The sequence below is a fragment of the Trachypithecus francoisi genome, unplaced genomic scaffold (assembly GCF_009764315.1).
Source record: "Trachypithecus francoisi isolate TF-2019V2 unplaced genomic scaffold, Tfra_2.0 Lachesis_group2, whole genome shotgun sequence".
Lineage (NCBI taxonomy): Eukaryota > Metazoa > Chordata > Mammalia > Primates > Cercopithecidae > Trachypithecus > Trachypithecus francoisi.
The window spans coordinates 139,670,458-139,698,034 of NW_022681465.1; the positions used below are offsets into that span (position 1 = coordinate 139,670,458).

General features: G+C 44.0%; 1 protein-coding gene across 7 annotated transcripts in view; it reads left to right on the forward strand.

Moving 5' to 3' along the window:
- SLC36A1 (solute carrier family 36 member 1) overlaps positions 1 to 21,896 on the forward strand; it is a 59,949-nt gene extending 38,053 nt beyond the window's left edge. For 6 of the 7 annotated variants that reach the window (XM_033180659.1, XM_033180662.1, XM_033180660.1 and 3 more), the window contains 4 exons: positions 1,394 to 1,492; positions 4,299 to 4,465; positions 7,415 to 7,584; positions 15,593 to 21,896. In XM_033180659.1, coding sequence (XP_033036550.1) covers positions 1,394 to 1,492; positions 4,299 to 4,465; positions 7,415 to 7,584; positions 15,593 to 15,864 — 708 coding nt within the window. In that variant the 3' untranslated portion in view covers positions 15,865 to 21,896. The remainder of the gene's footprint in view (positions 1 to 1,393; positions 1,493 to 4,298; positions 4,466 to 7,414; positions 7,585 to 15,592) is intronic. The other variant, XM_033180658.1, reaches the window with a different exon arrangement.
- The last annotated feature ends 5,681 nt before the right edge of the window (positions 21,897 to 27,577 follow it).

A 27,577-nucleotide genomic window follows, 5' to 3' on the forward strand; every position in this document is an offset into this window, starting at 1 on the left:
GGCTGGGAGGCTAAGCCAGTCTAGCCTTTTCATGTTCTTCTGTCTGCTTTTTAATCTGGCCACTGATTGAGCTGGCAGCTGATTAGATGGTGCCCACCCAGATTGAGGGTAGGTCTGCCTTTCCCAGTCCACTGTTAATGTTAGTCCCAGTCCCAGTCAAATGTTAGTCTCCTTTGGCAACACCCTCACAAACACACCAAGGAACAATACTTTGCCTCCTTCAATCCAATCAAATTGACACTCAGTATTAACCATCACAGCCTCCTTCCTTATACAATCTTAACATTGTACCTTCAGTTAACAGTTGCCCCCTTTTTTTGAAAACATTCTTTTTGCTCTTTCTCCCCACATGTTCCAACACTCCTATTGTGTGCTTCTTGGTAATACTTTCAGAGTGCTCAAGCTCATTGATAAGAATTTTTAAAAAGGAGAAGAAAAGAAGAGGAAAAAGGAAGAGAACGAATCTGAAAATTTACCACTTTCTCTTCCCTTCCAGCTTTATCTGTGGTGTTTATGTAGTTGTATCAGAGTGAATATATAAATTAAAATTAAAATTTTTTCTCCCTAATATTTCATAAGTAGATTTGCATATTCTACTTAGTTGTCTCAATTTTTACTTTTTAATAGTGTATACTGGCCAGGCGCAGTGGCCAATGCCTGTACTCCCAGCACCTTGGGAGGTCGAGGTAGGCAGATCACTTGAGATCAAGAGTTTACAAACAGCTTGGCCAGCATGGCGAAACCCTGTCTTTACCAGAAATATACAAAAATTAGCCAGGTGTAGTGGTGCACACTTGTAGTCCTAGCCACTTGGGAGGCTGAGGCACGAAGAATTGCTTGAACCCAGGAGGCAGAGGAGGTTGCAGTGAGCCGAGATCTCGCCACTGCACTCCTGCCTGGGCAACAGAAGGAAACTCTGTCTTTAAATAAATAAATAGTGTATATATTCTGTGGTTTAGCTGATATGTTGTTAATTACTTAACTGATCCCTTGTTTAGGATCTCTACAAAATATACAATATATGCTTGTTTGGGAGCATTTATGTTGTTTTCAGTTACTTTATTAAACAGTTTTGCTCAGTGTTTTTCATCTTTGGTTTTTTTCTACTTGAATTCACTTTCTTGGGATGGGATCACCTCGTGAAAGAATGTGACTCTTTTTATTTGAGTTTTTAATAGTATGTTGGGCTTGTCTTTCCCCCAAACAAGTGGGTTTTTCTTAGCCTGAAGAGAAAAACGTACAAAGGTTAAATGTCCCTAAACATCTGTCAGGTATTAGACTTTCTTCCTTTAGAAAATCTCGGATTTGTTAAAAGGTATGACCTCTCTGATTCACAGTTCAAATCTTGAATTTCTGTATAGCCTTTTGCTTTGCTTTGCTTTCTCTCTTTCAGAGGATCCCGGACCCCAGCCACCTCCCCTTGGTGGCTCCCTGGAAGACCTACCCTCTCTTCTTTGGCACAGCGATTTTTGCATTTGAAGGCATTGGAATGGTAAGAGCTGCACTGTGATTTGGGCTAGTGTTCTCTAGTGCCCTTGGTGTCCTCCAGGTCTGTTTCAAGGAATGCTGAGGAAACACTGTTAGAAATTATCTTCTGAGGCCAGGCGCAGTGGCTCACACCTGTAATCTCAGCACTTTGGGAGGCCAGAGCCTGGGGATGACTTGAGGTCGGGAGTTCAAAACCAGCCTGGCCAACACGGTGAAACCCCGTCTCTACTAAATATACAAAAATCAGCTGGGCATGGTGGTACACGCCTATAATCACAGCCACTCAAGAGGCTGAGGCAGGAGAATCGCTTGAACCAGGGAGGCGGAGGTTGCAGTGAGCCAAGATCGTGCCACTGCACTCCAGCCTGGGTGACAGAACGCGACTCTGTCTCAAAAAAGAGAAATTATCTTCTGTGACTCACTGGTCAGTTAGTGAATAGTGTTTCAGGGATTCCATTGAGATTTCCCAGCTTCAACTTTTCAAGACAAATTATATATAATTTTAAAATGTTTACATTCAAGGCCCCTTCGTTGCACACTCATCTCCTATGTGTGCAGTAAGCAATAGTATATGGCAATCAGGAAGGCAAGGTCTAGAGTCAGACTGACTTGGGGGTAAGTCCTGGCTCTGCCATAGAATAGCTGTGTGACCTTGAGCAAGGGCTTCACCTCTTTGAGCCTTCATTGTTTATTCCTGAAAAGTGAACTTAATGATTCATAGTTATTAGGATTAAATGAGATATGTGCAAAGTGCTTTGCACAGACCCTGACACATGGTAAATGTTTAATATATTTTAATTTTATTAATATTATTTTATTATTGAATCAATAAATGTATGAATAATTTCTCTGCCCTACAACATTGGTTTGGTGTATTTTCTGCATGCAAAAAAGCAGCCTTCACTCTTGGCTCAGCATTCTGTGATTTCACCGAATGCTTTTCCTAAAGAGGAATCTACCCCTCAATTTTACCTAATTTGAATTTTATTTGTATTTTTCATAATAATGGTACAAAACTCTTCGCTGAAGAAAGTTATTCCTGGCCAAGGGCTCCACAAATGGGAAGAGCCTCCTCCTGGCACGGCACTTCTTTCTCTTTTTTGATTTCCCAGACACCTTATTTGCTTTTAAGAAAACCTAGAAGCTGTACACATTTTTTGTCAAAATCGTGAGAAATCACCCAAGTGGTGTTGATGGAACACGTTGAGGCTCTGACCTCATGGGGGAGGCTTTGGGAGTGATCACATGTAAATCATTGATCTGCTTGAGGTTTTATACCTTGCCCTGTGCTTTTTCTTGGGGCTTTTCATTGCCCATGAAGAGGATCTCACTTTAATTCAGAAACACAAATGGTTTCTTGCTGCTGGGGCAGAAGCCTGAGCGGGCCCGTATTTCAGCAGTGAGAAAGAGATCCCAAGAACTCAGGACTGGAAAGAAGAGGCCGAGAAAGTGTGGAAAGATGCCAAGAGGCCTTGGGTTCCTGGGCATCCTAAGGGACCTCGTGCTAAATTTTTAGTAGCTTTCCCTAACAGCACAGTGCAGAAATTGTTTGCTTGGTTTCATCACCACTTGTATATAAAGTTATTCTGCAAACATTATTTGTTTTCAAGATTTCTTTGTATTTCTACTTTTTTACAATAGAGAGAGAACACTGCTAGATTGACTCTTGGTTTTGGATCTAGAGCTTGTTCATTGCATCAGGGTGAAGTGCCAGGCTGCACACTGTGTATTCATCGTGTGCTCTGTGTTCATGCAGCTGTCACAGGCCAGATAGGACATGGAGGAGATGGGCTCCCTGCCCTCTGGCTCTTTGTATTCTTGGTATGAAGAAAACTGACAGATACATTTAGAAGCTGTTTCTAATGGATGTGGATTAACTGAAGCTGGAGCAGGTGGTGGGGGACACTGGGAGCCCCTGTGAGCACCAGGCCTGCAGCAGGATCGTGTCGGTGTGTGCAGCACAGACCCATTGTGCTTCATGGCCACAGGTGCTGCAGGAAAATAAGTGTAATAACAAGATCAAAGTTTGTGGCACAGCTAGACCTTGCCCAGTGTTGCTCTTCCGTATTAGCCATGCCAGATCCAGTTGATGGCAGACCGTGAAGATCCTCAGTCACACCATTTTCCCAATTCCTAAATAAACTCATTTTCATAGGGGCCTTTCCTTTGCCTTTACCACAGTTAAAGAATGTCCTCTGTTATGACGAAGGAGGCAGCAAAGGTCAGTGGTTTGTAATAGGAGTCTGGAAACTGGGCGTTGTTAAGTACCCATGTCTCGAGATCCTCTATGAAGTCATGCTGTCTTTCACACTGCAGTTTCTCTCACTTGGAGGTTTAACTTGTCGCTGCTCGTGCTTGCCCGTGTTGAGCTAGAGTGGCAGTTTTCCCTAACCTATATTTTGCATTCTTTAGACAGGTTAGCAGGAAGCTGTGATCTCAGGTTAGATGCCAGGTGGGCATGATGTGGGAAGGCCTTCTGATTGCCATGTGGCCTCACTCACAGGGCAAGGGACATTCCCAGCCTGCAGGGATCCTGCAGCAGGAGAACAGAGCACTGTCCTGAGCCAGAAGTCCTGGGCTTGTGTCCTGCCCACCCTTACTTTTAGGACTTCCTGGCTAGGCAGTGGACTGCAGAGTCCCTTCTAGTTCCAAGAGCATAACGTCTGATGAAATAACTTTAAAGAGGAGATGTGCTTCTGGAGAATTCTGGGGATAAAAGAATTACTTTTTTTTCTGAGCATTTTTTTTTTCTTGGCCATTAACTTTGCTTTTTTCTGCACTTTCTCTCCTCTCTCACTCCTCTCTCATAGGTTCTACCCCTGGAAAACAAAATGAAGGATCCTCGGAAGTTCCCACTCATCCTATACCTGGGCATGGTCATCGTCACCATCCTCTACATCAGTCTGGGGTGTCTGGGGTACCTGCAATTTGGAGCTAATATCCAAGGCAGCATAACCCTCAACCTGCCCAACTGCTGGTACGTCAGGGGAGGATGGAAACCTAGGAGCACTGGATATTTTTTAAAACTAATGGATCAGAGTGTGGATTTTTCCTCTTACTTATCTCTTAAACCAGCCCACTTCAATCTAGCCCACCGTCTTCTGCTACTGCCAGCCCTCACTGGCTGCCCTGGACTGCATTCTGTTTACGTTATTCATGTAGAGCCTTCTGCTGAAGCCAGTGGTGCTGATCAGCTGATGGATAAGCCATTTCTCCTTGGAATTCCTAAGCTCAAAAGGACCGAGTATCTAGTCCATTCACTGTAAACCATTCCAAATGGACAGGGAGATGGGAGGGCAAACCTGCATTTGGTTCCCAGCATCAGTTGTGCCTCTTCCTTGGTAGTCACAGGCTTGATATGCAGGTGGGAGCATCTCACTGTGGGCTGGGGATTGTTGGGAGTCCTTTCGTACCTCTCTTGCATTGATGAGTGTATTATAGGGAAATAGCCATATTGAAATGCTTCCTGAAAAGGTAGATGGTGTCTCAGGGCATGTGCTGAGCAACCATCCTGTTTTGAAGATTAATCATCTCATAGTGGAGAGCAGCTGTTAGCAGACACTGAGAAGCTTGTTGAGTGCCCTGTGGATCAGAATCACCTTTCAGTCTAGGCTGGCTGATCTGCCTGGGTGTGCTTTTTATTTTGTTTTGTTTTGTTTTGTTTTATTGTATTGTATTTTTTAAATCAGCAGCACTCAATATTTCCAGGGGCTTTCCCATTCAAGTACGAACCAGGCTTGACCCTGCTTAGCTTCCAAGATCAGATGAGATTGAGCACATTCAGAATGGTATGGCTATAGACCTGGATTCGCTTTTTATTTTTTAAAATTCTTTTTCAGTTGATTTTAACTCGTGAGGCATACTAATTATATATCTGTATGCAGTATGTGTGACATTTGGATACATATATACAATGTGTAATTATCAGCTCAGGGTAATTGGCATATCCATCTGGTGCCTACTTTTAAATTGCCAAACATTTCTGCCCTTCCAAGAAGGAAGAGGCAGGTAGTAGCTTGGTGTAACTGTGTCACCTTTCCCTGAAAGATAAATGAATCGGGAGCAACAGAAGCAGCCCACATGATCTGAAGCCATAGAGGAGCATCTGTCTTCTTTCCTAACACCCCAAACCCAGCTGCTGTAACTTTTCTGCCTCTATTTGGGTGTAATTTATTTGGCTATCCCTGCAGGTGTCACTCTCCTGAGTCCAGACTTCATAGCTCTCCAGAGGCTTTCGGGCTGCTTTGAGTTTAATGATAGAGCCACCAGATTGTTTCAAAGAGTTTTTATTATCTATTCGTGGAGCAAGTATGACCTTTTACCAAACTCAGTCTTTACAAGGTTGTTCTCTTGCTTATAGCATAAGAACATCTTCTAGATTTTAAGTTCAACCACAGAGAAACTCAATGCACATATACACAGTCTGTATTAGCACATTTAAATAGATTTCCAACAAGGGAGAACAAATGTTTCTTGCTGCTTCGCACATGAAGGTCTGGTTTAAAGTGGAGCTTTGCTTAGGGACAGAGACCTTTCCTTTTAATGACCAAGTCAGATCTGTAAGTTGATCACAGACTTTTTTCCTACTCTGCAGTCAAGGCACTGAAGTGATAAAATAGGGATATCCCATGGTGAGTTAACGTCTTTTTTGGAAGCTACACCTGAAGCAGTAGTAGGAAGAGAGCCATAGTGGTATGGAAAGATGGAATTCTGCTCCGGCCTCTTGGTCCTGCAGTGTCTTCATCTAATTCTAGGGACACTTGACTCGGATGGGACAGATATAAATAGGCTTGTGACATTTTAATTGCATTTTTGTTTTTATTTTTGAAGGCATATACACCCATATACCCATGGCAAAGATTCAGATTTTCAAAAGGTACACAGAGAGCATTTAGTTTCCACCCCTCGCCCTCCACTCTAGTTCCCAGTTTCACAATTTCCCATTTCAGAGGCAATCATATTCCCAGTTTCTTTCTTTCTTTTTTTTTTGAGATGCTTAATGTATGTAAGATTGTCATGTGGGGCGAGGGTATGTTTTTTTCTCCTCTTTTTTCTTTTTTAAGACAAATTGTAGCACTCTATAGATACTGTATTGCTTCGTGCTTTCTTCACTTAAAAAAAGTCAAGCCTGTAATCCCAGCACTTTGGGAGGCCGAGACGGGCGGATCACGAGGTCAGGAGATCGAGACCATCCTGGCTAATACGGTGAAACCCTGTCTCTACTTAAAAATACAAAAAACTAGCCGGGCGACGAGGCGGGCGCCTGTAGTCCCAGCTACTCGGGAGGCTGAGGCAGGAGAATGGTGTAAACCCTGGAGGCGGAGCTTCCAGTGAGCTGAGATCCGGCCACTGCACTCCAGCCTGGGTGGCAGAGCAAGACTCCGTCTCAAAAAAAAAAAAAAAAAAAGTGATATAAAAGTGTCCTCATGATAGTGATATACTATATCACATGATAGAGTGATATATCATGATATATATCGTGATAGAGTGATATACTATATCACATGATAGAGTGATATATCGTGATATATATCGTGATAGAGTGATATACTATATCACATGATAGAGTGATATATCGTGGGGATAGTTTCATATCACACCTGGAGTTCTGCCTTATACTTTGTTAAAAGCTATATGGGGGCACCACGATTTGTCCAACCAGTTCCCACTGGTTAACGTTTAAATTGTTTTGTCTTTCCTTCTTAAATAGTGCTGCAGTGAGATATTGTGAATATAAGCTTTTGGGTACATGTGCGAGGATATCTGCGAGCTAAATGTTTAGACATGAAATTGCTGGGTCCGAAGGACATGTAGATTTGTAGCCTTGATAAGTGTCAACAAATCGCAATGGGACCATTTTGCACTCTTGCTGCTGATGTATAAGTGTGCTGAGCAGGCTTGGAATGTCTCCTGTGTGTCTCGGCAGGTTGTACCAGTCAGTTAAGCTGCTGTACTCCATCGGGATCTTTTTCACCTACGCGCTCCAGTTCTACGTCCCAGCTGAGATCATCATCCCCTTCTTTGTGTCCCGAGCACCCGAGCACTGTGAGTTAGTGGTGGACCTGTTTGTGCGCACAGTGCTGGTCTGCCTAACATGTGAGTAGAAGACAATAATTGCCTTGCTTGTTTTTCCCTAAAGGGCACCCAGTCTCCAGGGCTTGCGTGAGAAAAGGCAGTACGTGTCTTTTGACACATACTGCCTATGTTTGTGGGCAGAGAAACTGGCCCATGGCCTCGCTTTGAGAGTTGAGGCACCTCCAGATGGGGAAGTGAATTAATTACGTATGTACTCTAAAGAACATGGGAATGAGGACAGTGGTTTATTTATAGATAGGGTATGAAATGCTGTGGAGATGGTTATCATTCAGAGTAAAGACATACAACTGCTATCCCATATTAAATAAGGTAAAGGTCTGAAAGCCATTTAACCCGTATCTGTAATGAGTGTAAGTTACTTTGATGAAGGGTACTTATTTGTTTTTTCGAATTGTTGTTTTTCCAGTGTGCCAAGTTACTCCTTAGATTTCCTTTAGAGCCTGTACGATAGTATTCTACACATTTTTTAATGTCAGTCTTACTAAATATGTTTCAGAAAATTTCTAGTGATTAACCTAGGCATTTGATTGATCACTTGTGTTTTATTCTTCTTCTCTCAGCCCCGTTCCAAGGAGTGTAAGTTAAAAGACAGGATATCCTTCTGTTTGCTGTGGTTGAAAACTGGTGACATTTAGAAAATAAAAGTAAAATTTTTTTTTTGTAGCTTTTGTGAGTTGGTAGACTAGAGAACCCCGGAGCAAATTGGTCTATAATAGTGAACTTAAGTTTCTAAGAGATTTGCAATAGTTTTCCAAATGGAAATGCTTAAAGCATAGATTCCTCTTTTTGGTTCTATTTTTTTTTTTTTTTGAACAAGAACCTCTTTGCTTACATTGAGACTTCCCTGAGAATTTTCTTAAATTATTCAGTCTGAGCCTCTGTCTTTGGAATAAAAATAGATCCATATGATTTTTAAAATTCTAATTCGGGTTGAATGTTTTAAGGATGAAAGATGGGAATGTTGTCTAGCATTTGCTCTCAGTCATTCTTTCAGGCCCTCTCCTAGACCAGCCTGTAGAAACAGCCCACGCAGCTGCTAATCCAGGGCCCAGGGCTGTTGAAAGCCAGCTGCTCTTCCCACAGTGACTGAAAAAGAAGGAACATGATGTATCCTGCTTTTCTAGTAGATTGCCTTAACGTGTACTGCTAAGATGGGATGTTTGGATTCCAGATTTTAATCCTATCTTGTGCCAGTAACTCCCCATGCTTTGATTCTAAGGTGTATATTTCCATCGTGGATGGAGTAGCTCTAAGTGCTGAGGAGACAGCTTTCACGTGTACCGTATTTATAATGTAAACTCTCAGGGCCCAATTCTTAAATCTAAAGGGCACTGGAAGAAAGAATGTGGTTAGTTCAAATAATTTGCTTTTCTCCAAAGTGTTCCTTCCAGAAAAAGTAGGTCTCTCTAGGTAAAATGTGCCTTCCTGACTAAACAGCTTCTCCTCCCTGCCTATTGAGCTGGGGCAGTGACAGGAGCCTGGCTCCTCTCCCTGCCCAGTTTTCCCCGCCAGCCTGACTCAGCCTCCCTGTAACATATGTCACACTTCCTGCCAGGTTTATTTCTGCAGCACCCCACAGGAGACAGTAGTCTCTGATTCACAGACCTCATGTTATCCTTAGATGCCTCTTGGATTTTGCTTCACTTTTCCTGGCCCTGTCTGTGAGTCTTGTCTCCCTTCAACAGCACGATGCTCAGAAGACATGGCTGCTTTTGGTCTTCAAGTGTGTGCAGTTGTTTTTCCCTTCTGTGATCTGTTGTGACTTAGCATTGCACGTCATCCTGTTCAAAAAGGCAGCCCCCTTTATCTCTCAGAGCACTCGCCTCTCTCACCTTCTTTGGAGACTTTGAAGTAATTGTGGGACTCTGTAGAGGCCTTTCATGGTAGCAGCAACTTAAATGTATTCATGCAAGTTCATTTTGTTCTTGCTTTTCTGTTCTTTCAGATCTTTCAGCACCATTGATTAGTGTGTGATTTTAGATCTTTAATTGATGTTTTTCATTTATACTCGTACATTTTAACAGCAGCTTCTTTTTTTGCTATTTCTGGTGTTTTCCTATCTTTTCCACAACTTTTCCTCCTCCTCTTCATCCTCCAAGGGGAACAGGAGGAATTTGGTGTAGTTTCATTTTTTTTTTTTTTTGCCTTCTTGGAATTCAGCTTTCTCCCCACTCTCCCCTATCCTCCAAAGATTACTATGGCTGATATGGACTTTGTGATGCTTAATTTCAAACTGTTGGAGAAAAAGGGGAGGAAAAACAAGTATTTCATAGAATAATGCTCATTTTGTTATGATTTCATATTGGACAGTATCTACTTCCAGCCCATATTTTTGGAAATGCTGACTTAGCAGGTCACCTTATGTCCAGACCTTGTGTGGAAGAGGCTGGCCCCACCTGGTGGAGTCTGGAGTTGTAGGATCAATGGTTTTTTAGATTTCTTTGGAGCAATAACCCATCCATCCTTCAGTGATTCATACTGGTTCTCTGTGGCATTTGCCATGTGACACATTTTACTTCAGTTCGCTATGAAAATTTCAGAAACCTATTTCTGAAGATATAATTACATAAAATCGCATCATTCAAGAAGCCTGTTCAGACTGGAATGCAGAGCTGCAAAACATTCCAAGCAGTCAGATTTTTAGAGGATGAAGCTTCCAGGTCCAAGCAGAGTAGCTTCTTCGTACCTCTGGGCCTTTCACACTTTTTAGTCTTGCAGCTACAGTGAAGAAGAGCAGTATCATTCATTAGCTGTGTAACCCTGGCCCGCCTCCAGGAACCCTCGCAAGGCCTCAGGGTCCTCAACTGTAAGATAGGATGGGTGTCTGATCTCCAAGATTTCTCTGAACTCCAAAATTCTGTGATTCTGTACAGATGCTTGGCGCTTGATTTTAAGTTTCTACACAAATATTACTCTAAAAGAAAGTCAGTGTAAAAACATTTGGGAATAAAAGAAGAAATTCCAATATTCCACCAATTTAACAAAGTAATATATTTTTTGCATTGTATCTTCTGTGTCTTAATCCTCATGGGTTCATTGTAAAAATAGTTGCAATTGTAGTTTACATATGACTTTGTCTTTCACATTTTATTTAATTTTATATCACGAATATTCATATCTTTCACTAATATTTTCATGACCTCATGGTATTTCACTGTATTGGTGGATCATATTAACTAAGGTACTTCTTTAATGTTAGACATGGAGGTTGTTTCCCTTGCTTTCATATTTTTTAAATTTATACCCCCACTAAGTCAAATTTTGTATTCTGTCCAAGACTATTGTGAATTTTAAAGGCATATTTATAAACATTTAAAAGTAACATGGTAGGTTTTAAGAGCTTTGATCCTAATAAAGTAGCAGCAAGAGCTCCCAGCACAAGAGCTGTAAATGGCGAGCATATTTCCTAAGTGTGTGTGTTTGTTCTTTTCAGTGCTTTGCTCTTGTCTTGTGCATAAGTCAGCTCTTTCTGATGCTGGTTCAAAACCACAGGCTTCAGAATCCAGTTCCTTCTGTGAACATGACTGTTGGCCTTATGTTGCTTCAGCAGTTTAAAAGATCATATTCTTTGCGTCTCTTCACCCGAAGGGAAGACGTTTTGTAATACTGTTGGAGCTCTCTTGACTAATCGTGTGGCCGAGCTGAGGTTGGCCTCTGTCCCCGCTTTGATACATACCACAGCTGAGCTGCTGCCGGGAAGTGTATAACTGAGTTTGTTATACATATGTCTTCCTCTGTGTCTGGGCTGGGGTCTTTTCGTGTGGGGGGGGTGCAGGGATTAGAGGAGAGTTGGGAGAGGGGTGTTCCTGGCTGGCTGCTTCCTGAGATCTCTACCTTGTTGAGTTTCTCTTCGTAGGCACTTTAACTCACAGAACACATTTGGTGCCAGAAGGGGTTTTATTTGCCCCACGTGTCTGAGTAGTCAATTGCTGCTTCTGGAGTTAAAGTCATTTTCCATGGTGGCAAAACAGATACCCGTGCTGTTGAACCCTGGGAGCTGCTGATACTGTTTTGGTTTGGACATCCTTCTCTTCTTCCCACTTCATGTTAGTGGGAGGCTCGCTCTTGCCCTCTGCGGTGTCACGCTTTGTGTAGGGTTCAGCGGTGAGTATGTGGTTCAGCTAGGACACGAAGAAGGACTTCCCTTTGCAGCCCTGTGATCTTGGCTTTAAGAGGAGAGAAATGTTCTTAAAATCTCTACTAAGGATATTTTTATTAGGCATATTTATCTTATATAGGGGTGAAAACAAGAACAAGTTTTTAGATTACTTATAAAATATCATGATGAAGCAGAAGATCTTTGTCCAATCAGAGGAAAAATTGTGATCCCAAGCTTCTGTATCTGTTTCCACTTAACTCTCACCACAGAGTGGAGCATCTCTCTGACTCCACTTAACTGTCATGAAGTGCCCATATGTCCTGCTAGGTCAGTATGGGAGAGGGTGGGGAGATGACAGACTCTCAGGGCTGGGAGAGGCTCTGATTTGTCTCCTGCCAGGGACTCATTTTCTCTGATAATAAAGGCCTCCTGTCTCTTGAGCAGACTTCAGCATTTGTGGCGATGCTTGTGTGGCTGGGACTGAAGGAATAACTCACATTTCCTTTATTCATACGAAACCAAGTGGCTTAGAAGCTCCCTTTTGGGCAAGCCATGTGTTCCAGGAAAGGAGCCCCATCACTTCGCTGTGCCACCTTCAGGCAGGATGTGGTGCTTCCCAGTGGTCAGTGAGGTGAGGAACATATCCCAGAACACAGTCCTAAGTGACTAACACTGGAATGTGTAGTCCTTGGAATTTCAGAGTTGGGCGAGACTTCAGACACCACCCAGTTACCATATTTCACAGGTAAATGAATGAACTGAGGCTCAGAATAGTAAGCTGATTTGCCCTGTGCCACTCAGCTTGTTATGGAGCAGGGACTAGTGATAATACTGAAATGTTTATTATTGGTTTTTAGAGCTCTGATTTCTTTACATGAGTGATATCATTTGACCATCCTGTTTAGTAGTTGGGGAAATGAGTCTCAAAGAGTTTAAGTAACTAGCCACTGAGTGGTAGAGCTGAGGTTGAAGCCTGGGCATTCCAAATCCACAGCCTACACTCATTCCTATGCCACCCTCTCCCTGGGGCTCAGTTCTCCCGATTGTTTCCTCAGTGCAGTTTCCACCCCACGGTAACACCTGGCGCCATCACTGCGAGGGTGACATTAGGCAGGAAGACCCAGAGCCCACAGAGAGCAAGTGTCTTGGTGTCGGTACCACAGTAGACCAGCTCTCTTGTTGAGCGTTAGATGACCTATGATGAGAATGCTGTTTTGTCATCAGCCTACAATTTTACCTCTAATTTTCTCCATATTCAACCCTCAAGGTTTGGGAGATGTCACCAACTCTATTTAGAAGCAGCGAAGGGCTGAAAACATACTATTTTTGAGTTGCAGGGAAATTAAAAGCCTAAACTTTTTGCACACTTCTCAAAGCCCTGAGATCAGTGAAGATGTTAATGAGAATTGCCGTTATGGTTGATTAATAGAAGAAGGAAAGATGAAGAACTGATCCAGAGTATATAACACTGTGGCAGAGGTGGATCTGAGACTCAATATCCTTGTGCCCCTTTGCTGTCAGGCTTTGAATCCCTTGTCCAATTCCACTTGACAAAGCAGAAAGAGGTCAGGGCTGATCGTGTGCTGGATTCTCCACCGCGCCCCATGGTGCGTCCCTGGGAAAGCTAGCCTGGGTATCTGCCTCCCATTTCCTCACAGACAAGATCCTGCCACTGATCCGCCAGACTCCCTGTCTCCTCTCCCTCTGCATTTCCTTGCCCATCAGGTCTGTGAGGTTATGGCCCAGGGGCTTGAGGTCCTGGCACCAGTGGTAGTTGAGACTTTGAAATGTGGCTAGTGTGAATGAAGAACAGGATTGATTTCATTTTAATTCATTTCAATGTAAATAGCCATCCATTGCTAGTGGCTACTGTGTTGGACAGCACAGCTCCAGGGTAGGTGTGAGGCAGGAGGCATGAATCCACTCTTTCCTTGGTGTGTTAGTCCATTTGCATTGTTATAAAGAAGCACGTGAGACTGGGTAATTTATACAGAAAAGAGGTTTATTTTGGCTCATGGCTCTGCAGGCTGTGCAGGAAGTGTGATGCTAGCATCTGCTTCTGGTGAGGGCCTCAGGAAGCTTCTAATCATGGCAGAAGGCAAAGGGGGAGCAGGCCTCACATGGCAAGACAGGGAGCAAGGGGAAGGGAGGTACCAGGCTCTTTTAAACAACAGCTCTCTTGGGGAGGGCACCAAGTCATTCATGAGGGATTTGCTCCCATGACTCTTCCCACCAGGCCCCACCTCCGACACTGGGGATCATATTTCAACATGAAATTTGGAGGCGACAAATATCCAAACTATATTACCTGGTAAGTCCTGGTTCCCACATGTCTCTCATCTTACTGCAGGGAGTGCTATTCTATTTTGTTTGTTTTTATGGCTCCTCAAAAATCAACTTCAGACATTTCAGTTTAAAGTGTTTCTTACAAAATCTGGTCTCGAAATGCAATCCAATCCTTTCTTCTGGTGCTCATCCAAGGAAGCAGTGATCGATGTAGAGATTGGCTGCCTTGGACTCAGACGTCCTGGCAATCTCACCAGTGTGATGCCTTCTTAGAGTGACTTGACTACATTTTTGCCTTACAAAATGAACTTAGAAGCAAACCTCTCATATAAAAGGTAACCCTCTTGTAGGAATCAGTGAGGTAGTAGATAAGCTCTGGATGTCTGTATCAATACTGGGAGCATCCAGCTGTAGCCCAGCAGTGGGAGAGACAATCTGTGAAACTGTGTTTGATTACTGACAGGTTAGTAACTAACAGGAAGTCATGCACTGTAGCAGGATGCACTTTTCATGGCCAAAAAGATGAATACTAATGACGATAACATTAACATGTAAGACATCCCTACTGTACACCAGGCCTTTTGTGAAGCACCTGCATAACCTCATTAGACCATCATGACATCTCTATGATATAGGAGCAGTTAATATCCCCATTTTGCCAACAAGAAAACGGGAATAGAGAGGTACCATACCTTCCCCAGTGTCATTCAGCTAATTAGCAGCAGAGCCAAGATCTGAACACAAGAACCTAGTTCCAGAGCCCACAACCCTCAATAAAGCTGTGAAACACTGGCCTTTGCCTGCCTGGTGGAAAGATCAGTGAGATGGGAAGCATGGGGTCCGTGGGCACTAGGATAGGTGTATTCAGTGAAGCCTCCTCCTGCTTCCAGCACTGTCTGGCAGTGTTGGCAATGGCTGCTATGGCACGGAAGCTGATGGCACCTTCTGCGGCAGTGCACCATTGGTCTCTGTGAGTTCCGCCTTCCTCGCTCACCCGTGACTGAGTTTCAGATGTGAGAGGCAGTGGGTGTCCTGACACAGAGATATGGTTATTGTGTGGGACTTCGCCTGGGGTCAGCCTGCAGATAGAACTGCTTTTTTTCACCTGTATGAAAATGCTCTGTGAAATGTGGTTTTATCACGGTGTCTTTCCAGAAAGAGGGGTTTCTTTTCCTATTTGGTTTCTTGTCAGTCAAGTAGAAATGTTTGTGTTGGAGTCTCCCTGAGTGGTAAGAAAATGAGCAGCTGCTCAGAAATGTCCACCTCCTTTTCTGCCCCCTACCCTCCCTCCTTTGGTAGAAACCAGATTGCCCTGAAATGTAATTTGGTTCCTTTTGTGCAGAAAGATGGAAGTCATGCGCTGTAGCAGGAAAAGCTGAAAGCCCAGGACCTGGAGCCAGAAGATCCAGGTTCCAGTCCCAGTTCTGCTGACCTTGCAGGGGGATGCCAGTTCTTCCATGTTTCTGGGCATCTGTTTCACAGAGATTGAACTGGATAATGTCTGCGTTTTCTTAGAGCTCTCTATCCTAGAACACGGACAGATGCTGAATTTGCTCAACAGTAGGGAGACAGACCTGTCCCGGCTCTGGGCATCTTAAACAGGCATGTCCTCTCTTTCTGCAGGCATCTTGGCCATCCTCATTCCCCGCCTGGACCTGGTCATCTCCCTGGTGGGCTCCGTGAGCAGCAGCGCCCTGGCCCTCATCATCCCACCACTCCTGGAGGTCACCACCTTCTACTCAGAGGGCATGAGCCCCCTCACCATCTTCAAGGACGCCCTGATCAGCGTCCTGGGCTTCGTGGGCTTTGTGGTGGGGACCTATGAGGCCCTCTATGAGCTGATCCAGCCAAGCAATGCTCCCATCTTCATCAATTCCACCCGTGCCTTCATATAGGGATCTGGGTTCGTCTCTGCAGCTGCCTACCCCTGCCTCGTGTGTCCCCCGTTACCTGTCCCCAGAGCCTCAGGTATGGTCCAGGCTCTGAGGAAAATCAGGGTTGCTGTGTGGGAACCCCTCTGCCTGGCTCCTGGATACCCCGGGCCAGGTAACCTGAGGGCAGGGGAGAAGTGGGGTGGCAGACATGCAGAAGTGCCACTAGTGACAGGGCCGCCATTGGTCACTTGTACCTATTTACACCCAGAACTTTCCAGCTCCCCCTCATCATGCCTCCTCCTTCCTCCCCCGCTGCTGGTGCGCCTCACCCAATTCATTCTTACTGCACAGTTCACTTTATTTAACAATTTTAGTGTCCCCCACCTCATGTGTTCACCTTTTCTGGTCTAGGCATAGATTAAATAACTGGGAACTCCCCCTCTTTATAAAGCTGGGCTTCTTTCTCATCTCTCTCCCAAATGTTGTATCTCAGTATTCTTCCTACTCGAGTCTCCAGGGGGTGGCTGGACCTACCTGGTCGTTTGAAACAGGCCCCCCAAACTGGAGTTTTTAATCTTGACTCTCTGGCTTGCTGTGCCCCTTAAGGCAATGCTTCTCTTCCGCGGATTCCTTAGGATGGGTCACAGTACGGTATTCTTAGTTGCTTTAGCTCTTAAAACATAGGAAGTGTTGCCTAAACTGAAAATATTTATCTTTTATTTAAAATCAGATTTTTGTTTTTAGACTGTCTCTAGATCTGGGGCTATTACGAATTACTTCTTCTTCAGTAAACTTTGACTCAACTTCTCCTGCTGAAAAGAAGCTTGCTCCAGGAGATGTCTGCTGGGGTCCTCGGCACTCTTGGCTGAGGACTCAAAGGTTTTAATCAGGATCATCTAAAAATGTACCTCGGTAAGGAGGCACAGATTTTGCCTCCTGTTGACCAGCCTGGTTTCATACTGAAAAGACATTGAAGGACTGCAGAAGTGTGTAGGTGCACTGGGCTGAGGGAAGGGTGGCTGAGTGAAAGGCGTATAAAATGGGGCTGTGTGCGTGCAGGCCCATGTTTCAGCCTCAGCCCATGCCAGGTGAAAGGATCAGCAATGCTCAGTTGCCATCGTGCTGGGACGACACCCGCTCTATTGCCACGGATGAGTAGCTGAGGTCAGTGTGCACAGAGAGTTTGAAATTAAGTTCATAGACTTTACAGCAACTGGTCTGACACTACGCGTGGTGCTTGGTTGTTTACAATCAGTGGGGAATAGGGCAGAACCAGTGCCCGGCCCCACACTGCCTCTGTGGCTTGGACTTTGAAAGGAACCACTGAACACTAATTATGAGCCCTGTCTTTCCCCCAGAATGCCTCCCTGGGTTTCGCAAACAGCCTTGAGGTTGGCCCTCCTCAAGGTCAGCCTTCAGATTTGGGAGCAAACTTCAGAGAAGGCAGAGGAAGATACATTGCCTTGCTGTGGGCTGCCTCGTCTTTCCTCTTGGTGTACGAAGTATTTCAGAAGGCCATTGATGAATTTCCCCTCTTTAGCTGTGTGTGTGCACATGTGTGTGTATGTGTTCCTGTGTAAGTAACAGACCCAACTCCTCGTCTCCTCTGTTCCGTCACCAGGCTCTTACTTCACTGCAGATACAGTTCACTCTGAAAGTTGGTTGAAGGAGAGCAGCAAAAATGTATCAGGGATTTTGCTTCTGTGTTTCACCCAAAGCTCATAAGGGCTGTGACCCAGCCACATGGCCCCAGTTTTTTCTGTCTCTTCTGTTCCAAAGCCAGGAGAGCTGACTTTCAGGTGAAGGGATGGGAAAAGTGGACTCTCATTGTAGTGACTCCCCACCTACCTAATAATTTGTTAACTTAGGAACATGCCGTCATTGTTGACTTGTTCTTCCTTAGGAGAAGGACGCTTTTCACCACCCTTTCTGTTCTATGGTGGACTCTTAACAGGTGCTATGTGACCACGAATCTAGCTGGGAGTAGCAGAGGCCCTGTCTTCTGAAGTCTCAGGCTTAGAAGTTACCAAAGTGGGCTCGGAAACTGTCATCTCCTGGTTCCAAGTTCGGGCGCTGACAGCCCAGCCACTATCTTACCTGTCTTCCCCAGCGGTGCTAAGAGTGGTCTCAGTGAGAAGGTAGAGGCCAACTGGAGGGCCAGACCTGTGTCCTGCCCATGTCCTCCTTGGTGGACGTTTCTGTTTACTCAGAGCTGCTAGAGGCTATCCTGCCCAGCCGAGTTCTGAGATTGGGACTGTGATGTTGGCACCTGAGGACTGGATGGGAGAATACTGGGGGTCCCCCAGCTCTTAGCAAGATGCAGGCTATTGCTGCCTGGCTGTGAGAACATGGTATGTAGGAGAGTTGGCTGTAGCTTTAGGATTTCTGGAAGCCAGTTTGGCATTGCCTGTTTGATCTCTGGCTTGTGTTCCTGCTACACTTACAGACTGATTGCGTGGCTCTTCCAGAAGACCCAGGAAGGGCAGCTCCAGCTGGTGGGCCTTCCTGGCTGTGCAGGTGCACAGCTGTTAGGCATCAAGCAAAGGGTCAGCCAGTCAGTAATAGTGGGAGGAAGCCCTTCTTCCTCTTATGCAAGCAGCTCTCAGCCAGCCCAGAATCTCTTATGCAGCCCAAAGGGCTTCTTGAAGCAGAGAAGCCTCCCTGGTGTCCTCCCACGATAAGTAGAAATACGATCACAGAGCAACAGAGCAAAGGCTTTCAGGAGTGTGAGGCTGCATCTGCTGGAGCAAAGGGGAGCCGTGGGCTTTCCCAGCCAGATACTCTTGAGCTTTGTGACCCTGCTCCTGTCACTCCAATTTCCCAGAGTCAGAGGTAGCTTTCTCAGAGCCCCTTGGTGGTTCTCTCCTCCAAATGCTGCTGTTGGGAGCAGGCTTCCAGCTCTCAGTGGGCAGTGCACCTCCTGCTAAATGCAGACACTTGCTGGGAAGAGTGTGAGCTGGCATCTTCTGTTCACTCTGCCTAGCAGTTGTCACCATTCAGAAGTGGCATTATTTATGTTGTGCTGCTGTCCAGCTGCTATGATCCCTTCATCTGCACAAGCCCTGGCGAGATATGTGTGAATGTGTGTCATTTCACTTCAGCCGCCCTCTTCCATCTCTCCTCTGCAGCCAGATTCATTGGCTGATGCTCACTGCTCACTGTCTATCCCCAGGAAATGTATAGTTTTATCAATAGTCTTAAAGTGTTGATCCTAAACAAGTGCATTTGAAAAATCATGTTTCTTCTCTCTCATCTCTCATCTTACTTTTCTCTTCTCAGATTTCTCCCTTCCTAGAACATTATCTCTGTTTAGCATGAATGTTCACCTCATATTTTTCAGAAGTGCAAAAATCTCAATTTATGTTTGTTTACAGCTCTCTCTCCTCACTGCTCACAGCAAGGGTTTCTGTATCAGTGAATTTTATTTTGTAGCTTCTGAGATGTTAAGGCAAGCTTCAGCATCTGCCCCCACTGGGTCCACAATGCTGCTTCCTCAATGCTGCTTCCTCAAAGAGAAGACACAGAGTCCAAGTGGCAGGACTTGAGGCTGGCTTCCAGTCTGCCTTAGAAGTTAATTTTCCAAAGTACATTACAAATCTCTGAGGCCATTAGGGGAAAAGGAAGGGGTGTGGTTTGTCTTTGAAATTACGGTTAATACTTTTAGACAGTAAGTCCGACTGGTTGCAAGGCTGTTTGCCCCGACAATATCAGCCTGTAACATTTCTTCTCTTTCCTTTGTGCCACTGAGTCGTTCCCTGGACAGAGGACATAAATGGTCCTGATAGGAGGTTATCAGAGTAAGGAAGGTAGGAGATATAGGTGCAGGGTGCCTGTCATTCACTGTGTTATTTGGTTTAAATCAAAGTGATTCTGGGGAAGCTATGTTCTTTCAGTGGATAATAAAATTGGTAACTCTATTGTAAAACATGTCAATGGTGTGTGAAGAAAATCAACCAATCCGTAGGTGTTGCTAACTAGACAGTACTGTGTATGTTACTTGCCTGCGTGGATGTGCACTTCCAGCATGGTATGTGTAGCGATGTGGATCATGCCAGAGTTCATAGATCCTGTTTGGGGGTTTGCACACGGATCATATGTTAAGCTTTTTCTTTTCAATAAATGAATTTTATTTTTTATTTTTGAGAGGTTGCTGTCTGTGTCTTTTTTTTTTCCTTTTTATATCACTCAGATCCCTTGACTAGATACTGGGTTAGATGTTTCTGGTTTATGCCACAGAGTTCATATGAGAGTGGCACAAGCAGTAGACCCTTCCATGGAATTAAGAGTTGCCCAAGAAGAAAGGGACCAGGAATTTTTTAAATTTTTTTCTGTTAGACAATCCTCCCCTCCCTAACCCTCCTTCCGCTTCTCTCGAAGATTTGAGTAAGAATTTTCAGCCCTCTCCTTGCATAGCAGATGAGCCCACATGATAGGTGTGATGGCCAGTTTTATATGTGTCAACTTATAATTCAGTCAAACACTAATCCAGGTGTTGCTGCGAAGGTGTTTTGTAAATGTGGTCAACGTCTATAATCAGTTGCCTTTAAAAGAGGTTTTCTCAGTATTGTGGGTGGGCCACATTCAATCAGTGTAAAGGCCTTTAGAGCAAAGCTGAGGTTTCCTTGGAGAAGAAATTCTGCCTCCAGACTGCAGCATCAGCTCCTACGGGCCTGCCCTATGACTCGCAGACTTGCCGGCTCACACAGTCACGGGAGCTAGTTCCTTGATCTCTCTCTCAGTCTCTCTATGTGTATTTATATTCATATATGTGTATGTATATATGTGTGTGTATATATATATATCTCCTACTGGCTTTGTTTCTCTGAAGAAATCTGACACAATAAGTAACACTTAATTTTCTTGAAATGTGGAGATTAATTTCAGGACAGGACAATGGAAGAGATGACACCCCTTCCCTTCTCTTTTTGTCACTGAGTGGGAAAACACACTTAAGGCTTAAAATGTTTATTCTCAATACATTGGTTCCCCCCTGCAAAAAATTACTTGGAATTTGTTCCCACCAGCAAGCATGCAATCAGTTCTGCAGCAAACACTAGCCAGGTGTGCTCCAATTCAATTCTGACACCAACTGCCTGGAGATGGCATCAGATCCCACAGGATGAGGGCTCAGTCCCCAAGAGTGACATCCCTCATCACCACCACCACTTCCAGTGCCAATTGCAAGTACCAGGTTGTTTACCTGTGCTTCTGACTGGCTAAAAATTGTAAATCAGGGTTCCCATGACTCTGTTTTGGGGTTTGATTAATTTGCTAGAGTAGCTCATAGAACTCAGGGAAATACTTACTTGTATAAGTTTAAAAACAGAGCCTTCAAGGAACACTCTTAAAAGTATAATATTTTGCCAAGAGAGGAAGGCGAGCATGTAGTCTATTTTCATTGTCATTATCATTTCTGGAACAGGAAGATCAAAGAGATTTAGCAGCTATACCAAGCTGCCCACCAGTAGGTAGCAGCATTGGGATACACACGCAAGTCTTCTGGTTCCAGAACCTGAGTGCTTCCCAAGGCGCTGGCTCCCTGTCTTTGTTGCAACCTCAAGAGGGAGGTTTGCCTTGAGGAATTGTCATGAGGGTTAGAGAGAAGGTTGTAAAGTGCCATATGTCATAATCACAAAGGACTTATTAAACATTTTCTGAAATATTTGCTGACTTGTAGAAAACCAGAACTCCAAAGTACTTCTGCTTGTTGTTCTGGCTGGCTGTCCATGCACTGATGTCTTGTTGACTTCCTCTGTGGAGGGCACTCGATCCTCTTTTAGGTTGTCCACCTCTTGAAGTTTTTATTTCTGCTCACATTTATACCTAATGGCTGTAACCTCTTCTTCCAGAGAGCCAGGGCCCTCTGGTAAGCCCACTGCACTACTACTGGAGGCATAAACCTGAGTGACAGTGGACTGAATTTAGACCCTAAGCCTGGGGCTCTTTGCTATGTAGGTTGCCTTCCTCATACTTAGCCTATTGTGGTTGTGCTGAGGAACTATGTGTGTCTTTAATGGGTATGCTTTACTAGACCGTCGGCCATTGGTCTCCTTTTAAAAAAAAGGAGTAAAATTTACATGTAATGAAGTTTAAATCTACCTTTTCAAATGTACAGTTCAGTGTCTTTTGCATACAGTCATGTGACCACCATCTCAGTCAAGATACAGACCATCTCCTTTGCCCCCAGAAGGTCCCTTGTGCCCCTTTGCAATCAATCCCATCCTCACACCACTCAGCCGTTGGCACCTACTAATCTGTTTTTTCTGTCTCCAGTTTTGTCTTTTCTAGAATGTTGTATAAAACCATTAGGTATGCAGCCCTTTGTGTCTGGTTTCTTTCACTTAACATAATCATGCTTTTTGTATTCCTCCACATGTATCCATAATTGTTGTTACATGTTGTTACATGTATCCATAATTGATTCTTTTTATTGCTGAGTAGTATCCATTGCGTGAGTGAACCATAATTGTTTATCCATTCATTAGTTGATAGTCTTTGAGGCTGCTTCAAATTTTTCGCTGTTATGGCTTAGTTATTTTAATGTAAATTCCTGGTAAACAATTTAGAAACTGCCTCTTCTTTCTTCCTTAAAACTCACTTGTAACTGCTGCTAATCAGAGTATGTTATGAGGGCAACTTAAATCTGTGCACCCCAGTGGCCATTCTCAAGTTTTGGGCTCAAATATACTCTATACTTAATTATAAAAAAATTACTATTATGAATAAAGCTGCTATAAATACTCATGTACAGGTCTTTGTGTAGACCTATGTTTTTATTTGTCTTGGGTAAATACCTAGAGGTGAAATGATGGGGTTGTATGGGAAATGTGTGCTAACTTTCGGCAAATTGTTTTCCAAAGTGGCCGTTCCCTTTTGGATTCCTAATGTATAACAGTTACAGTTGTTCCATATCCTCACCAATACTTAATATTGTGGTCTTTTAAATTTTAGTCCTCTAATAGGTGTGAAGTGGCATCTCATTGCAGTTGTAATTTGCATTTCCCCAGTGACTAATGATGTTTTGCACCTGTTTACATGCTTATTGGCCTATCTTTTTAATGAAGTATTTGTTCAAATATTTTGCCTCTTAAAATTCAGTCATCTACTTCTTTTGATATAAGTTTTTTATTGGAAAATAATTGTAGATTTACAGGAAGATTCAAAGGCACAGGAGGGAGGTCCAGGTCCAGAGCACCCTTCAGCTGGGCTTCCCAGTGTTAATATCTTGCATAACTGTAGTACATTATCGAAACCAGGAAATTGACATTGGCACAATCCATAGAGCTGATGCAGATTTTGTTAGTTATACAGATACTCATTTGTTTGTGTGTATGTTTGTGTATAGCTGTATGCAGTTTTATCATGAGTAGCTTTGTATACACCACCACCACAAACTAGATGCCTAACTGTATCATCACCTCAAGACTCCTTTATGCTACCCCTTTATAAATACCCACTCCCTTCAGTCCCTCACATCCCTAACCTTTCCCAGAAGCCACGAATCTGTTCTTCATCTCTGTAATTTTGTTATTCATGAAATAATAATAATTCAGTAAATTGAATTATGCCATATGTATCTTTTTGGGGTTGGCTTCTTTCACTCAGTGTAATTTCCTTGATGTTCATCTAATTTGTTGCATTTATCAATAGTTTGTTTCTTTTTATTGTTGAGTAGGGTTCCATGGTACTGATGTTTAACCATTCACTCACTGAAAGAAATGTGCATAGTTTCCAGATTTGGTTATTACAAATAAAGTACTATAAATATTTGTGCAAGTGTTCCTGCATGAAAATAAGTTTTAATTTCTCTGGGATATATGCCCAGGAGCACAACTGTTGAATTGTATGGTGATATGGTTTGGCTGTGTCCCCACTCAAATCTCATCTTGAGTTTCCACATGTTGTGGGAGGGACCCAGCGGGAGGTGATTGAATTGTAGGGGCATGTCTTTCCTGCACTGTTCTCTTGATAGTGAATAAGCCTCACGAGGTCTGATGGTTTTAAAAAGGGGAGTCTTCCTGCACACGCTCATTCTCTCTTTGCCTGCCACCATCCACTTAAGATGTGACCTGCTCCTCCTTGCCTTCCGCCATGATTGTGAGGCCTCCTCAGCTATGTGGAACTGTAAATCCAATTAAACCTCTTTCTTTTGTAAATTGCTCAGTCTCTGGTATGTCTTTATCAGCAGCGTGAAAATGGACTAATACATATGGTAAGCCCCATTATTAGTTTTAAAAGGAACTTCTAAACCATTTTCCAGAATGACTGTACCATTTTACTACTCTAGCAACAATATATGAGTGGTCTATTTCCTCTGCAACTTTGCCAGCCTTTGCTGTTATCACTACTTGTGGGTTTTTGTTTATTTGTTTGTTTTTTGAGACAGAGTCTCACTCTGTCACCCAGGCTGGCGTGCAGTGGCACCATCTTGGCTCACTGCAACCTCCGCCTCCTGGGTTCAAGTGATTCTCCTATCTTAGCCTCTTCAGTAGCTGGGACTACAGGTGTGTGCCACCATGCCCAGCTGATTTTTGTACTTTTAGTAGAGAGGGGGCTTTGCCATGTTGGCCAGGCTGGTCTTGAACTCCTGACCTCAGGTGATCTGCTCGCCTTGGCTTCCCAACACTATTTGTTATTGTAACCATTTATCAGATCCTGTGTTTTGTTAGATTTATACTTAAGTATTTAATTTTTTTTGGAGCAATTATAAATGGTATTTTTTTATTCCAGTCTCTGTGTGTCCATTGGTAGTATATAGAAATACAACTGATTTGTGTATTTTAATCTTGTATCCTGTGACCTTTCTGTACTCAATAATTCTGTGAGTTTTCGGTTAGATTTCATGGTTTTTTTTTTTTTTTTTTTTTTTTTTTTTTTTTTTTTTTGAGATGGAGTCTCGCTCTGTAGCCCAGGCTGGAGTGCAGTGGCATGATCTCGGCTCACTGCAAGCTCCACCTCCCGGGTTCATGCAGTTCTCCTGCCTCAGCCTCCTGAGTAGCTGGGACTACAGGCACCTGCTACCACGCCCGGCGAAGTTTTTGTATTTTTAGTAGGAAGAAGGTTTCACCATGTTAGCCAGGATGGTCTCGATCTCCTGACCTCATGATCCACTCGCCTCAGCTGCCCAAAGTGCTGGGATTACAGGTGTGAGCCACCACGCCTGGCCGGGATTTTCTTTTTAGACAACCACGTTGTCTGCAAATAGAGATAGGTGTATTTCTTTTTTTCCAATATGTATCTCTTTTCTTTTTTCTTTTGGCCATATTGCAATGGTTCAAATTTCTAATTTAAAACAAGTGGTGAGAGTGAATATCCTAGTCCTGTCTCTGATCTTGTAGGGAAAGCATTCAGTCTTTCACTTTAAGTATGATGTAAGTAGTATACTTTTTATAGAAGTTCCCCTCTATTACTGTGCTGAGATACTTTAAAAATCATGAATGAGTACTGAATTTTGTCAAATGCTTTTTCTGTATCTGACATGATCATACAGTTCTTCTTTTTTCACCTTTTAATATGGTGGATTCCGTTAATTGATTTTTGAATATTGAACTGGCCTTGCTTACTTACTTGGAATAAATCCTACTTTATCATTGTATACTATTCTTTACATTGTTAGATTGCCTTTCATTTTTCACCCACCCTGATATTTACTCTCACAGATGTAGAATCCAGAATGGTGCCTTTTTAGAAATGAGCAGAACCATATGCATAACTTCTATTTTTGGCATAAGTGTACTTTTGCCCCAGGCTAGATTTCCAGCTGCTCCATGCTACATAAAGGCTGCATGGGTTTCTTTAGGACAGAGTTTCTTAACCGCAGTATTATTGCCATTTGGGGCTGCCTAATTCTTTGTTGAGGGGCTTTTCTGTGCATTGTAGGATGTTTAGCAGCATCCTGGGCCTCTGCCCACTAGATGTCAGTTGCACCCTGCAAGTTGTGACAACTAAAAATGTCTCCAGAATTGCCAAATATCCCCTTGGCTGGGGTGGGGGATGGGGTGGAAATCGCCCACCTCAGCTGCCAGGAACCAATGCCTGAGAACATTTAGCTCCCACCCACCTACCTTTAGCTGGGAGGATGTCCTTTTTTTTTTTTTTTTTTTTTGAGGCGGAGTCTCGCTCTGTCGCCCGGACTGGAGTGCAGTGGCCAGATCTCAGCTCACTGCAAGCTCCGCCTCCCGGATTTACGCCATTCTCCTGCCTCAGCCTCCCGAGTAGCTGGGATTACAGGCGCCTGCCACCACGCCTGGCTAATGTTTGTATTTTTAGTAGAGACGGGGTTTCACCACGTTGGCCAGGCTGGTCTCGAACTCCTGACCTCAGGTGATCTGCCCGTCTCAGCCTCCCAAAGTGCTGGGATTACAGGCGTGAGCCACTGCACCCGGCGGAGTGGGTGGGAATGTCCTTTTATTGTGGCCATGGAGCAAAGGAAAGTGTGTCAATATGGATAGTACACAAAGAGCTGCTTTTCCAGTAGTAATGGTAAAATATCTCTAACATCTCCTGAACGTTCACTATACCAGCTACGCTAAGCTGTCTCCTTTAATACTAAAATCCAGTGAAGGAAAGTGCTGGTAATATCCCCACTTTGCAAACTGTGCATAAAAGTTTACATGACTTGCCCAAAATCACATTTCTAAAGTGGCGAAGCCAGGTCTGACATCAAACCTCATGTCCTTGCTGCTGGAATTTTCTCCCCTGCCAGCTGATTCCTTCATTCCTGACCTCACCTCCTTCAGTGAGCACAGCACATTTCCAAGCCTGTCTTTTGACTCCAGTCTGCTTTGCATCCTGCCCTCCATAAGTCACTCCCAGCCGTCAGAACTACCCATCATTGCCCAAATACTTAAAACCTCTAGGCCTTCCCTTTGGGATTTTCCCTTAGCCTAGCTGACCCTCCTTTCTGTGCTAAATCGGAAGCTCTGCTTTAAGACCAGCTCAGATGGCTGGGTCCCTGTAGACCTTCCCTGGCCAGTTCAGTCAGAACTTACAACTCGTCCTCAGCAATGCTGTCACCGCCCTCCTCTGGTTATCCTCATACCTGCCTGCGCTGGAGACGTGACTACTCGGCCACTTGCCCCAGATTGTGAGCCGTCTGAGGGCACTGATCAAGTCAGATGACGTCTACCCCTACTCTACCCTTGGGGGCTAATTATATATCTGAAATCTTTGGTTACTAAATTCAGTGTAGTCTCCTTCCATAGTGAATAGTGCCCTGGCCTGCTAAGGAGGTGACATCACTGTATTGTCATCTTTGTATCAATCTAACCAAGCACCTTTCTTGGTTGGACCCTTTGGATTCATTGAGGAATTTTGAGAAAAGTTTTGAAATTGTCTTTTTGCAGCTGGATGCCTGAGAAAGTTCCTGCTTTTCATTCAGTGAAGCAGCTGGTGCCCCTGTCCTGGAAGAAGTCAGAGGCTGCCCGAGGGTTTCCAAAGCCTGTCCTTAGACACCGCACCACAGGTGATGGATCAGCACCTGGGTCTGGTGCCCTAGCAGGCTGGCAGTGCACCAATGTTTCAAGTCGTGCAAAGAGGTTGGGTTGACTCTTCCATACTAGACCAGCTGCGGGCCCTGGGCACAGCATTCCGTGCCTTAAAACTTTACCTGGTGGGTCTTTTTGCCCTCTAGCTCTTTTGGAATCTTCATACATAATCTTCAGTGCAACAGAGGTCATTTTCCCCCCAAGGCCTTTGGCTCTGTCCTTCCTCATCCCCAGATACTCACTTTTTG